This window comes from Lissotriton vulgaris, chromosome 1_1, assembly GCF_964263255.1.
Source record: "Lissotriton vulgaris chromosome 1_1, aLisVul1.2, whole genome shotgun sequence".
In the NCBI taxonomy this organism is placed as follows: Eukaryota; Metazoa; Chordata; class Amphibia; order Caudata; family Salamandridae; genus Lissotriton; species Lissotriton vulgaris.
The window spans coordinates 1,159,024,902-1,159,038,718 of NC_141685.1; the positions used below are offsets into that span (position 1 = coordinate 1,159,024,902).

Genomic DNA, 13,817 nt, shown 5'->3' on the forward strand with positions numbered 1-13,817 from the left:
CCACTGACTATTAGTCCGTGCATTGCCTCAATATGAGGATGGTATGCAGCCATGTTAAAAGGAGGTCCACTTTTGGTCGACCCCATTAGACGCATAGACAAGTAATTTTCTGTTGAGCAACTTCCTTCAAAAAAGTATAGCACCCGCCAGGTGACGAAGTATGAAATTCTCGGCAGTAAAGCATTTTCAGTCCAGCAGAAATAGTGAAATGAGAAGTAGGATGGCACATGGCTAATGCAGCATAGCCTTTAAAGCCTATAAAGGTCATTGCCAGTTTTGTAAACTCTGTTGCTTCTCTTGATGATTGGTCCTACTGGAGCTGGTTGAACAGATTAGCTTTCTGTTCTATTTTAAGATGACTACCTTTTGTCAAAAATAAGTTGTTCAGGTTTAAGTATGTTAACTATGCTGCTGTTGTTCATTGCATGGATCTCTTTTTCTTCCCTTGGGCTTGGTTCTGAAATGTAATTTGGAAAAAATTAGGATGGCATAACAACACCATTTGGTAGCCCTTTAGAATGTTTTGTTTATTACTGAACCAAGTAGAGTTCGTGCTGCACATGTTGATATGATAAAGAAAACTAATTTTGTGAACATGAAAAGTGGTTTTGGAAAAACAGATGTCTACACATTCAGGTTGAGAGTAACATACAAGCATGGCTAATTCCTGGACTATTCCCTCCCTCTTCTGTGTTTTTTCAGGGGTGCTTGCACTTTGGTCTCTCATTACCCATGTGATGTATGCACAGGATTTTTGGCGGACATGGCTGAAAGGTCTGAGGTTCTTCCTCGTCGTTGGCATAATCTTCTGCATGCTTTCGATAGTCGGATTCATCACTTTCCTTGCCCTGGCGATCACTGAACAGCAGTGTAAGTACTGTGCATAATGTTCTGAATCCTTTCAAATGCAAAGTCAGACCTTTTGTTGAATGTTATGCAAAGGAAGGATGATATATTTCAGTTTTCCGTAATGTAGCTGATTAGGAACAGCAGAGATGTGAATCTGTAAACATCTACTAGTTACTTGCCAGTTTACCTGCAGCCTTTACAAGAGGACTATTAAAGTGTGTGGTGTACAAGTATCTCAACATGTTGCCCCTAAACATCCGTCTTTAGCCTGTAGCTTCTTCATTTATTGACACGGCTAGAGCAATAAAAACCTCAAATATACAGATCTTATGTTGAGGTGGACATCAGATAGGTCGCAGTGGATTTTAACTTGAAGAAACTGGATTACGCATATGAAATCTGTTTGTTTTGAAACATTTCATTATCCAGTATTCGGGTATCTTTCATAGATTCACATGCCTGACTCATCCCCCGTCGTCGGGATGGGAGTCCCCGGTACATAAATAAAGTAATGTCTCATTAGACATATAGAGTAATAGGCCAAGGGCCTCACATTAGTAACATATTTTTGTAAAAAGGACCAAACTGGAAAAAATCTGGAACTGGTTGCTTCATCACAACATTTCCCTTCGGGCAGAATATGTCCCAGGAACAGACAATGACAAAGGGATCTCTAGGGAATGCCTTTTCGATCGCATGGTTCAACGTCTTTGCATACGCTTTTCCACCATTTCCCCTGATTCCCAGGGTCCTTAGAAAGTTGAAAGCGGAAACTTGCACGCTCATCTTGATAGCTCCAGCATGGCCGCGCCAACATTGGTTCACAGAGCTTCATCTTCTCTTCCTGGAACTGCTGATCCCATTGAAACCGTTTCCCTCTCTTCTCACAATGAGCCAGCAACAAGTCCAACATCCGGATCCAGCATCACTCAAATTATCGGCTTGACTACTGAGTTCAGAAAATTCCATGGCCTAGACATTCCTCCGGACTGCAGGGCAGTTCTGGCTCGGGCTTGAGCCGACAGTACTAACAAAACATATTCCTTAAAATGGAAGAGGTTCTGCATCTAGTGCAAATCAAAGAAGATACACCATCTTTCATTTTCTCCGGAACAAATATTGCCTTACCTTCTCCATCTGGCGAATTCAGGTCTTGCTCACGCTTCCATTAAGGTTCACCTGGCAGCAAAATCCTGTTTCAGAAGATCCTCTGCAGACCCTTCTCTTTGGTCTAATAGGTTGATTAAACAGTTTCTTAAAGGCCTATTCAGGACATTCCCTCCTGTAAAGTCTTTACCTCCCACTTGGCAACTCAACACAGTTCTTGCTCAGCTTATGAAACACCCTTTTGAGCCGATACACAGAGCTGATCTTAAGTATCTTTCCTGGAAAACGGCGCTCCTTCCAGCCCTTACCTCGGCAAGGGGAGTAAGTGAGCTTCAGGCATTTTCAATTCAAGACCCTTCCTTCAGTTCAAACACGACAGGGTTATACTACAAACAAATCCTAAATTTGTGCCTAAGGTCAAATGAGCATATAGTCTTACGATCCTTCTTTCCAAATCCTCAAACGGCAGCAGAAAGAACTCTGCATTCTCTGGATCTTAAACGCTGCCATCAATTTTACATTGACAGGACAAAGACATTTCGCCAATCCAACTAACTCTTTGTTGCTTACAGTTGACCTAGGAAAGTCTTTCACTCACTAAACAAAGTATCTCTCGGTGGATCTCTGCAGCTATTACTTTCTGTCACCAGCAAGCCGGGCAACGCCTGCGTTCCAAGGATCGAGCCCTTTCCACTAGGGCTATTTCTACCTCCATGGCACTCTTTGCAGGATTGCCTATTGTAGACATCTGCAGAGCTGCAACATAGAAGACGCTGCATACATTTACCACGTGTTACAGATTAGGGTCAACCCAAAAGGAGTCACTGGGACTTTGGCAGCCGTAAGCTGTAGACGCATCCATTGGATTTATTCCCGCTATCAGCCCCTTGCGGTAATTCATGCCTGTACGCCTATTGAGCCCCGGTCATCTTCGACCACCCGGATTCCACTTGTGGACGCATCCGGTGGATTTATTGCTGAGTCCAGCCCCGTGCGGTAATTTATGCCCGTACGCCGACTGAACCCCGGTCCCCTTCGACTGATTTTCCTTTTTCGTAAGCGGACCGCGTTACTCTCCGATCGCCCTCTGGCAGCTTGAAGGTTTATGTAATAGCATTGTTTGAGACCATCAGAACTTGCCCAACACCCCCCCTGTTTCAACCGTCCTGATGACGCCCGCATGTAAGGGAATAGTCACCCTACAACGCTCAGGGTCAAAACGTAGACTACTACTCCCCGTACCAGCCTCTACCCCCAGCACCAATTTAACTGCTGATTTTAGATGCCTGGTTTTTCGAAGTTCTATGAACATTTTTGATACCAATGCTCGGCTCCCTTGGGAAGCCCATATAAACTCTGTCTGTGAATAAGTATGTTTTACTTGTACCACGTTCCCTACCCAACTACACTTCCTACCACTTCACATGTTCCTTCCCATCCCTTTACCATTTGGGCACTAATACTTACCAATTGAAGATTTCATACAAATGTATATTAATGTGTGGTTGAGTACTCTGTGAATAAATAACATTGTACTCTTTAATTCTTCTGAATTTGTTCTAATTTCTTTCTCTAATTTTTGAATCTACCTGTCCCTCCGTTCTGGGACCCCTCTTACTGTAATACTGCATACATTTACCAAGCATTCCTACATGGATTCAGAACTCATGAAGGATGCTGCAGTGGGACAAGCAGTGCTCCGTCATCTATTTCATTAGAGGTGAGTCTTTCTCCTCATCCCACCATCCTTCAGGCATGTGAATCTATGAAAGATACCAATACTGTATAACTGCAGTTACAGGTAAGTAACCCATTCCTTATCAAAATTTGGATCTTCTTGGAACAGATATGAAGGGGAAATGTCTCCCATTTATTTGGTCCAAAGAAGTGCTTTCTTTCCTGTGTTATTTTTATTTTGTGTAGAATCATATTGCTGAGTTTGTGTATAAGTATAACTCAGAAGAGTTCCTGAAACGGTGTAGACAAGTCTCTGGGCAGCCTTATTATCAGGCGGGAGAGTGTTATGCAGGGTGATGGTGCACAGGCTCAGGAGGGCAGAGTTGGCCTCCTTTGTTCCCCATGCTAGAGCAATGAAAGAAGACTTTCTAAGTGTTGTTGGAGTTTACAGAGAATATAATTTTGTGCACAAAGATACAGAGCATCAGTTTAGTTGGGTGAGGGCGAGGCAGAAACAGGAGGATATACTACATATTTCCAGACAATTGTAGAAGGTACTGGCAGTCAAGTTTATTTAGTTCTAAGGCGAAGGTCACAGATCAGTGTTTACACTGAGGATGCCATTGTAGATAGACCAGGCCAGTAGGCTCTGGGAATCTTGCATTGCAATGATCAGGGGATCCTTCATTTATGTTTTACTGATATTTAGTTTAACATGTTTCTGGTCATACATGATGACGATATGACACAGTGTAATTTCTGATTTGAGATTGGTTTTAGCGAAATATGTGCTTTGTCTCTAAAGTAGCAGGTTAGGTTGAAGAGTCAATAAGATAAAGCCATTAGTGAGAGGCAGGTGCTGAATAGGATTGTACGGATGATGGGGAACCCTGTGGATAGCCAGATTTAAATCTGGAGAATCAGGACATGTGGTGAAACATGATGTCGAATGAAGTGAAGGTGATAAATTCCAGTGCTATGGAAGCACAGTGGAGGGATAGGGGTGATAAGTGTTAAAGGGAGCAAAGAGTTGAAGATGTATGAGGGCAGCAGTTCCAGTCTGCTGCACGTGTGTCCTCTATATTATCCCCCTTAGTGATGTCAAAGGCCTCAGTTCAGCAGCAGGTTCAGACGCTGTCCAGGGATTTAGCCTGGAGCTCAAGGGGCTCTGTGTAATTATGAAGTTGTGTTAATGTTGCTATTTAGATTAATCAGTCACTGTATGCTGCCCATCTCTATAAAGTTCTTTGGGTTGATGGGCTAAGTATATGCTTCTTTAGCTTTTCAGAACAATCCAGAAGATTCCCTGATAAATGGGAGATGGGAGTCATTCAAGCCGTAAGGAGGTTAAGTTTAAGGACAGAAGCGTCTAGTAGATATCTGACGGGCATTGGTTGGGCATGTGAGTTTGTGATCACGACTTACGGCAATCCATTACAACCATGGATAAATAGTAGTCCGCTAATAGAGAAGGCTGAAGTATGATCGAGTAGGATGATGCTGGAGGATGAGTATTGTAAAAGGAGGTCATTTGTTTGGTGAGGTCAGGATTTTACTGAGGAGTTTGGCTCGTGTGACAAAATGGTTTGACTGTTCTGATTTCTTGGTCGTAGAATTAATAGTGGAGTTATGAATAGTCACTTCAGTGGGAATTTGGGTTTAGCAAAACAGTTGACATTTCTATTCTATTTGGAAAATACATAATGCCGCTTCATGATGTGGTCAATTGATTTGAGCATGAAAAGTTATTTGCTATTTCATTTCTGATGGAACTATCTTCCAGCGGATACCTGTGAGAAACTGGGTGTCTATTGCAGGATCTCCTCACTTTTTGCCTGTTGTTTTTTCCACAACATATTTGATTGTTTTTAAGCAGCACATCAAGGCCTGGTCAGCCTGCACATAAATATAAAATCAAGAGAAACGCGGGTCTCGATTCCAGAAATATATATAAGAGCATACCCCAAGAACAAGGCACAGTCACGTACCAACTACCGCAAGCCCAGCCCATTTCCCACTGCATAACAACAAATACAGTAGAAAAAGATAAGGTGTATCCTAATGTCTCTGTTACATATTTCACTGTCAGTCTGAGCCATGATAGGCTGCTCTGGCTCCAATAATATGCCCCTGTATTCAGCCCAGCTCTGCCATATCTTGGTATGTTTTTATGGTCAACATGTTGCCCAAAACTTCCACCTCTACATTCATGCACTGATCCATCGTGTTTTTCCAGACCCCCACCAACTGTGGCATCACTGTCTTCCATTTCAAGTCAATGTCTTATTTAGCCAACGTGAGCTCTAAGAACAATAAGTTTGATTTGTTTCTGCCCCCCACCCCCCAATCCCTTCAGTGCTGTGAAGGAGGATCAGTGTGGGGTACCAAACAGCCTGCCTTAAGAAATCCTTACTGATGCCAGTGCTGGATGTATTAATAAATGCACACAGGGGACCTTTTTAGAGGGTCCCCTGAAAATCTACCAAGCACTGGTGTGGCCGCTGACTATTCATAGCTAGCCTGCCACCACCAGACATGCTTCTGCTCTCAAGGGGTGAGAGTCTGTGCTCTCAGTGGCACGATACAAAGCCTGCTCTCGGCAGAGGTGTTTCACACGGTAAACATCCATTACAACAAATCGTTTACCTTGCATACCATCACCCCGCATACCATGACAACGCAACTACCAGTACTCCGCGATGCAATTACAACGCATGGCATTACATTTTATTTGCTTTTACCACGCATGCTTTTAAAACTAAATTCGTTATAAATGCATGAATGGTAAAATCATATGTTTTTATATGTAAGTATAAGGTAAGTATAGGGGTTGGGGTGTAGGGGTATATGTTTTAAGGGTTCAGGTGTAATTTTAGGGTTGTGTATGTTTGGGTTTTGGGGTGCTCGGGTATTTTAAGGGTTTAGGGTGAGTTTAGGTTTTGTGGTACTGGGGTATTTTTAGGGTTTAGGGTGGGTTTAGGGTTTTAGGGTATTTTTAGGGGTCAGGGTGGGTTAGGGGTTGGGGGTATTTTTAGGGTTCAGGGTGGGTTAGGGATTTGGGGTGTAGGGGGTATTTTTAGGATTCAGGGTGTGTTTAGGTATTGGGGTACTGGAGGTAATTTTAGGGGTAAGGATGGGTTAGGGTTTTGGGGTAGTGGGGGTATTTTTAGGGTTTAGGTTTTGGGTTTGGGGTATTAGGGTTTAGGGGTGCAGGGGTATTTTTAGGGGTCAGGGTGTTAGGGTTTTGGGTTGCAGGGGGTATATTTGGGGTTCTGGGTGCAGTTAGGTTTTGAGGTGCAAGGGTATTAGGGGTCAGGATGGGATACAGTTTTGGAGCGTAGGAGGTATGTTTAGGGTTCAGGGTGGGTTTAGGTTTTGGGGTACTGGGGTATTTTTAGTGGTCAGGATGGGTTAGGGTGGAGAGGCTAATTTTAGGGTTCAGCGTGCATTTAGGTTTTGGGGTACTGGAGTATTTTTAGGGGTCAGGGTGGGTTTAGAGTTTTGGGGAGCTGGGGTATTTTTGGGGCTTAGGGTGTTTTGGGTTTTGGGGTGCAGGGGGTATTTTTAGGGTTCAGGTAGCCTTCAGGTTTTGGGGTCCTGGTTTTTTTTTTAAGGGTCAGGGTGAGTTAGGGTTTTTGGGTACACAGGGTAATTTTAGGGTAAAGGGTGGTTTTGAGGTGCCAGGGTTAATTTAAGATTTAAGTAGGAATGGGTATTGGGGTGGTATGGGTATTTTAACAATTTTGGGGAAGTTTCGTTTTTGGGATACAAATGGACATGTATAGGTTTAAGTGTGCATTTGAAAATAATTTACAAAAAATATTTATAATATTTGAATAAATAATGTATATATATTTATAAATATATAAAATAAATATATATGTGTGTGTGTAAAGAACTTCACTTTTACACAGTTTATGCCTTCACCACGCATGCCTTTGCGTTGTAATGGCATGCGTGGTAAAGTCATATACGGAGTGAAAGTTTGCGGGGAGATGGTGTCGCGTAGTAATTGCACATGCGTTGTAAAAAATGCGGGGTGATGGTATGACGGGTAATGTCTTGTGGGATATCGGCACGTTCATTTCACACCTCCTCCAGTCCTGAATGGTCTTCCAGACGTTGAAGTGCAACCAAAGCATCTCCAGATAGTGGAGGATGCCAACCCCCCTTTTCATTTGGCAGGCAGAAAGGCAGGAAATTTAGTTAGACGAGGTGTGCCCACATTCAGCCAGCACCACCCTTAAGGTGTGGCAGGCAATTTGGACCCCACTTTCGAAAATCCTCTATCTCGAGATGATCGGAAAACCTATCAGGGCTATGGTAGTGCCGCTTCCCACAGGAAGTGGTAACTTAGAGGGTGTAAGCACCCTGAAGTCAGGTAGCTCCTTGGCTACTTCCTGTCTCCCCCTTAAACACCACTAAATCTAGTATTTAGGTAGCATCCCTAGACCTGGGACCTTGGATGCAATTGCCACAAACAAGAACAGACAAAGAAGAGCCGCTGCCTGAGAACTGAAGCCCTGCTGCAGAGATATTGGTGCCAAACCCTTCCTGCTGCCTTAAGGACTTGACAATTGTGGTGTGCTGTCTTGCCTTGCCACTGTGAGACTACAAAAGCCCAGAAGCATCTCCAGTCTTCAACAAATTGCCAAAGAACATCCCATATAACAGAGGCTCTGCTCCCCTGCAGCAGCAGGCGCCGAACTGCAAACCCCGGTCTTACGACTTGCTGCTCCCCGGTGACTGACACAGCACCTGGACCAAAGGTGGTACACAAGCTTTGAAGGGTCAAATCTGTTCCCCACCAAGATGGAGGGCACCAGGAACTACCAGAGCCATGCTGCGCCAATACCTGGGGTACCAGACCTCCTGCACTAAGACAATGTATCCACTCTGGGATCCATCTGCCCAGGAGGTAAGCACCTGTCAAGGCACGTCTTGACCCCTGAGACCCACTCCGTGGTCCAGTTGTCCCGAAATCGATTCTCCAAGCTGTCTGCTTTGGACTGTGAGGACATCTTGACGCATGCTTCCCGGACAACCTATAGGCTCTGCATTCAGTCTGACCGGCCCCGGTAATGATGATTCAACTGCTCTTCTGTGGACCTGAGTCCCTTGCGGCCTGCTCCCTCGAGTGGGAATCCTCTGACTTACCTTTAAGTTCCCTTGTACAGTACATTTTCAAGTGGCCCCCTCTCCTGTAGCGCACCAACTACCAATGACCTCAGCACCCTTCTCCTGGGCAAATCTGGGGCTCTCTTGAGAATTCTCTGGTGGAACAGTGGACCCGGACTTGCTAACTACCGAAATCCAAGAGGTGAACTTTAAAAACTCGATTTTATATGCATTTGTGTCTTTTTCCCCATTAATTTTACGTGATTGATTTTGCAAACTTTAAAAATATATAGCTTTAAAAGTACTTACTGTAGAACGACGTTCTTCGTCTCAAAAATAATATAGAAATTGATATTATTTTTTGCTAATTTGTCTCAGTCATACTTGTGTTTGCGTCTCATTTATTGCCTTTGAGTACATCAAATGCGTAGCACTATCCTCTTAAAAGCCTAACTGCTTGCCCACGCTACCATAAATAGAACATTAGTATTATCTTCTTTTGTCTCTGTAAACCAATAAGGGACTCACTGAACTCTCTGCGCAGTGTACTTTGCTTTATATATACTCTAGATACCTGTCCAGAAAGGGACATCTCTTACCCCTTCGGGCCTTTGACTGAGAAATATTTCTCCTTTACTACACCGGTGTGTAAAGCTGCAGAAACTGCATAACAGACTTTGACCTCGGTGGAGCCTAAGATGAAACATTTTAATGGAAATCTTGCAGTCTGCTTGCCCAGTTGCGGAGGCCATGCTTCCTTCTAATGAAGCATTACTGAAAATTGTTTTGTGTGCCTGGAGGAAGTCCGGCTGGGGCCTAGCAGTCCACAGATAAATTGCCAGATGCACAAGCTTGCTCCATATAACTCTAAATTCATGTCTTCGATACCACCAGCAGAGAGGCTGTTTGTCCATAGTTCATCCTACATACTGAATCACAGTGCCTTCCCTTTGGCCCCACCGGACTGAGAGTCTAATTGACTGGACTCCATGAGCTGGAAGGTCTTTGCTTCAGGCAACCTCACTCTATATGCAGAGTAGCGCTTGATTACCAGGCCGTTATATCCGTCCCTTCTTTGATTTGGCCAAAATGATGATGATGAAGACAGATTTATAAAGCACACAGATTCTCCTGGGAGTGTCCTGGTGCTAGTAAAGCAGCAAGTAAAAAATTACAGAGTTAATAGCCAGGTTTTAAGCTTTTTAGGTCTCGCCTGGCAAAAGCAGCAAATGCACTGCCCTCACCATGGAGAGGACCTTTTGGAATCAATTCTCCCGTGGGCTTATGTGCAAGCGTCTGCATCGACAAAGATGGCTGCTCTCACCATCTGTCCAAAGCCGGCAGCATGCGTGTGTCCGTGGGACAGTGGGCAGTCCGCCGCCATCTTGTTAAACGATCCGGTTTCCTTCGACTCTGGCTCCGTCAAATGATGTGTGCGTGCATCGCGCCGTGCTTTCACTTTTTAACAATGCACGCACGCGCGTGACCGACCCAGAGTTGAAGGAATCTCAGTTGCAGCCTGAAGTACAGAAAGCGTGAATATTCTTGAAAAAAAAAGAGATCGTCAGAAAAGGCAGCTAAAGAACGTTTCACAGCTGCAGCAATGTAACTCTTCTGGCAGATTTATTGTCTCTGGTTGCTCAAGTTTTTCCAAGACAAAAAACGCTATAAAAATGTGAGGTGTGCGTAACTCTGCTCATTGAGGGAAATGTCAAATTGCTTCTAGTGTCACATGGCATGTGGGCCACTTGTCCTTTCTGTTTTGGTTAGTGTTCGGTGAACCGAATTGTCAAGTAATGATGATTTTTCAGTACCAGTGTTCTGGCAGCACAATGTCTGGCATGTCAGCCGTTAGCACGTAAGCGGATATGCAGGCTAGTAAACAACTGCCCACCATATAAGCCTGTAGCACTCTGCCATTTCAGTCTGTTGCATGCTGGCCAATATGTCGGCCAATTGCACACTAGCTAACATGTTGTGGGATATCACATGGAATAAAATACCTACATCTTCCTTCGTTGCAGAGTAATTAATTTTGAGCAAAACATTATATTTTCTATTAAAAGGAATACGGCTATTTTAACCAGTAGGTTTCCAACAAAACAACCTTATTATTGGCAATCTCTAGAGAGGGGCCATAACAGGAATGGGCATAACGTCTAAACTGATGTGTCTCGCATATCTGAGCTGTTTTGAGCCACAATAGTACTCAGTGTGACAAACTGAAACTTATATTCATTCAAAGTACCCTTTGTCTGCCTCATCTCACCTGCCACAAATTCTAAACTTTTCAAGCAATTCTGGGCTGTGTTGCCTTGACTCTCCGTGTACCTCTGTGAGAGCTCCTTCAGGAAAGAGGGCTCCATCAGGCACGGCATGCTTTTATCCGATGCGATGTTTCGCTTTGGGTTTATAGTGTCTTACAAAGTGTATAGCCGTTTCAAATCGCTCCTGTTTTCAGATACTTTAGACCTGGTGCACGGAGGTACACTGAATTGCTGAAGATCACACACGCATGTTTACAGGTTCAGATTCATTTCGGGTCTCCATATTTCGCAGTTTAACCTACAGCCTGCACCCTTCCTTTGTTCTTCTGCAGCACGCTTTTGTGTTTATTTTTTCTTTAGTAGAACAACTTCCAAGGGGGCGGAGAGGGACTTGCTCTGCTGAAACTATTGCCTGTGTCTTCTTGTAACACGCTTTGTTTCTGGACTAGAACATAAAACAAGAAGCTTTGCCATGAAGACCCATCCAGGGTAAAAGATTTTGGGTTCGGTCACAGTTCTAATCAGTTCCTTTGCGGTAGAGGAGCCCACAACGTGTCTCTGTAGCATCGGGCTTTCTCCCTTCCAGGCACGCGCAGGGCTCTTAACTGTGACCTCAAGATGATCTGCAAGGCTCCAGTGTGCGTGCATTCACTAGATAACTGCTGCACATGTGCTGAATCCTACGCAGCGCTACTCTTCCTACATCATGGTAGACAGGGGTCCCCAGGGTGAGCGGGCTCTGATCCATAGGGGGGGTGGTGGGAGGGGGTGGAGGCAGACTCAGAAGGGGGGAGTGCTGTATGTGGGAGAGGATGTAAATAATGGAGGGATGGGAGAGTTGTATAGCTCTTACTATCTTTCATGCATCGTCGAGGCGCTGTACCAAACCGCTAGCACAAGACTGTGAATCTCTTGTGGGTCAGGTTTGCGGTTGTTTTGGGACATTTATCATTGGGGGCGCCGACCCTGGTCACTTTGTTTACACTTATAAACAAAGAGAACCCTGCTCCCTCTGTGAATTGATATAAATTATTCTGGGAGCAGCGCGGGAGGGTTCATACAGCTTAATATGAATGACAGAGGTCAAGGGGTTAGAATAGATAAGATATAGCAGCACATGTGCAAAACAAGCATAGGCAAAGCCAATAGGTCTCGCCTATGCGAGAGCTATTGGCTTTGGTAATGTGATTTAGCCATGTTGTACACCGGTGTGGCTACTGTACAGAATGGATAACAAGCATTGGCATAGCCAATAGGTCTCGCCTTTGGGACCTTATAAGTGTTTAGACATGCTACTGTTGTTGCACCAAGGATATTGTACTGCAAAACTAAATTCTTATAAGGTTCGAAAGGCGAGACCTATTGGCTATGCCAATGCTTGTTTCTAAAAGCAAGTTCAGAACTTTTCTTTCCTCCAATGCAGAGGGAGAGTTTTTGCCTAGAAAGGAAAAAGAGCACCCACCAGTCCTTGTTCTTCTCACTCTTGGCACTCTAGCTAAGGCCAGATGTGTGGACTTCCTGGCAGGGCCGTAAAAATGAACACTAAAGGTCAGGTAACTTGGAACAGTATTATGCAGGGCACGAAAAATCAACAGCAATGTTTTGAACAGAATTCTCTTACTCATGGACGCCAGTGCAAGGAAGTAAGATGCATGGAAGTCCCTGTTCTCCACAGCAATTTCAAAAAGAGTTGTGCCTCGTAATGTTGCACCATTTGAAGACTGTGAATGGCGCAGTCCGGAAGTCCAAGATATACTGTATTAGAATAGTTCAGGCGTGAGGTAATCAGAACCTAGATAAGTTTTTCCAGCCGGAAAAGACAGCAAAAACAAGAACTTTTTCAAACCGTGCAGAATTGCTAAACACATTCCAGTCACTGCGCTACTCTGAGGTTGGAAAGTTGAGCATTTGTTGAACTTGACTGTCAAGTTCTTGGCTATCTCTATAAAAGATGCAGGCGGAGCAGGTGCATCTGGTCAACATGCCGACCCGTTGCTAGGTGCCCTAGTGCCAAAAAATAATATTTCTGGTTATCATGTTGCACCTCAGTTGTTTCTGATGCAACCAGTCAAACATGCCAGTTAGGCACAACTTATTGGAGTCGAAGACCAGATCTTCCCCTTCCTTGAAAGAAAGAGAATTTGAGTATTGTCTGCATGTGATACAATCTTGGTTCCCAAAGACTCAACCACAGAAGAGAGCGGGATAAGATAGACATAAAAACAAAGTTGGACTAAGGGCTAGGCCCGGAGGGTCCCTGAGTGAAATTGCCCTGTTGATAGAAGCAAACGAGGGAAGCCAAACCTCCTGTTCTCTATTGTCTACGAAGGAGATCAGCCACCTGAGGGTCAGACTCTTTATTCCAATATTCAAAAGCGAATAACCAACAGGAAGGAGTGGGGTACCTTGTCAAAGGTGGACGACCGATCTAACAAAATCCGCACGGCCTTACCCCTGGATTCTAGAGTGCCTTTGATTTGTTCACCCACCTCTAGTAGGGCCGCCTCAGTACTAAGATTCTGCTTGAAACCAGGGTGACTAGAATGTAGGAGAACATTAGTCTCTAAATAATAGGAAAGTTTTCTATTGACTGATTTCTCCAAGATCTTAGAGTGTGCAGACAGCAGGGAGATGGGCCTCTAATTACTCAGCAGACTAGGGTCGGCGGAAGGCTTCTTCAATAATGGAAGAATCTTTGCCTGTTTCCAACCTGTGGGAACCATTGCGGAAGCCAGCAACTCATTAAGCAGCCTTTTTTATCCACGGATTAATCACCTTTGCTGCCATAATTAACACACT

The 13,817-nt window shown here is 44.3% G+C and overlaps 1 protein-coding gene across 1 annotated transcript in view; it reads left to right on the top strand.

Moving 5' to 3' along the window:
* Positions 1–13,817, top strand: part of SLC48A1 (solute carrier family 48 member 1) — a 208,711-nt gene that overhangs the window by 147,071 nt on the left and 47,823 nt on the right. The window contains exon 2 of the mRNA XM_086964149.1: positions 703–870. Within this exon, the coding sequence (XP_086820275.1) occupies positions 703–870 (168 nt within the window). The remainder of the gene's footprint in view (positions 1–702; positions 871–13,817) is intronic.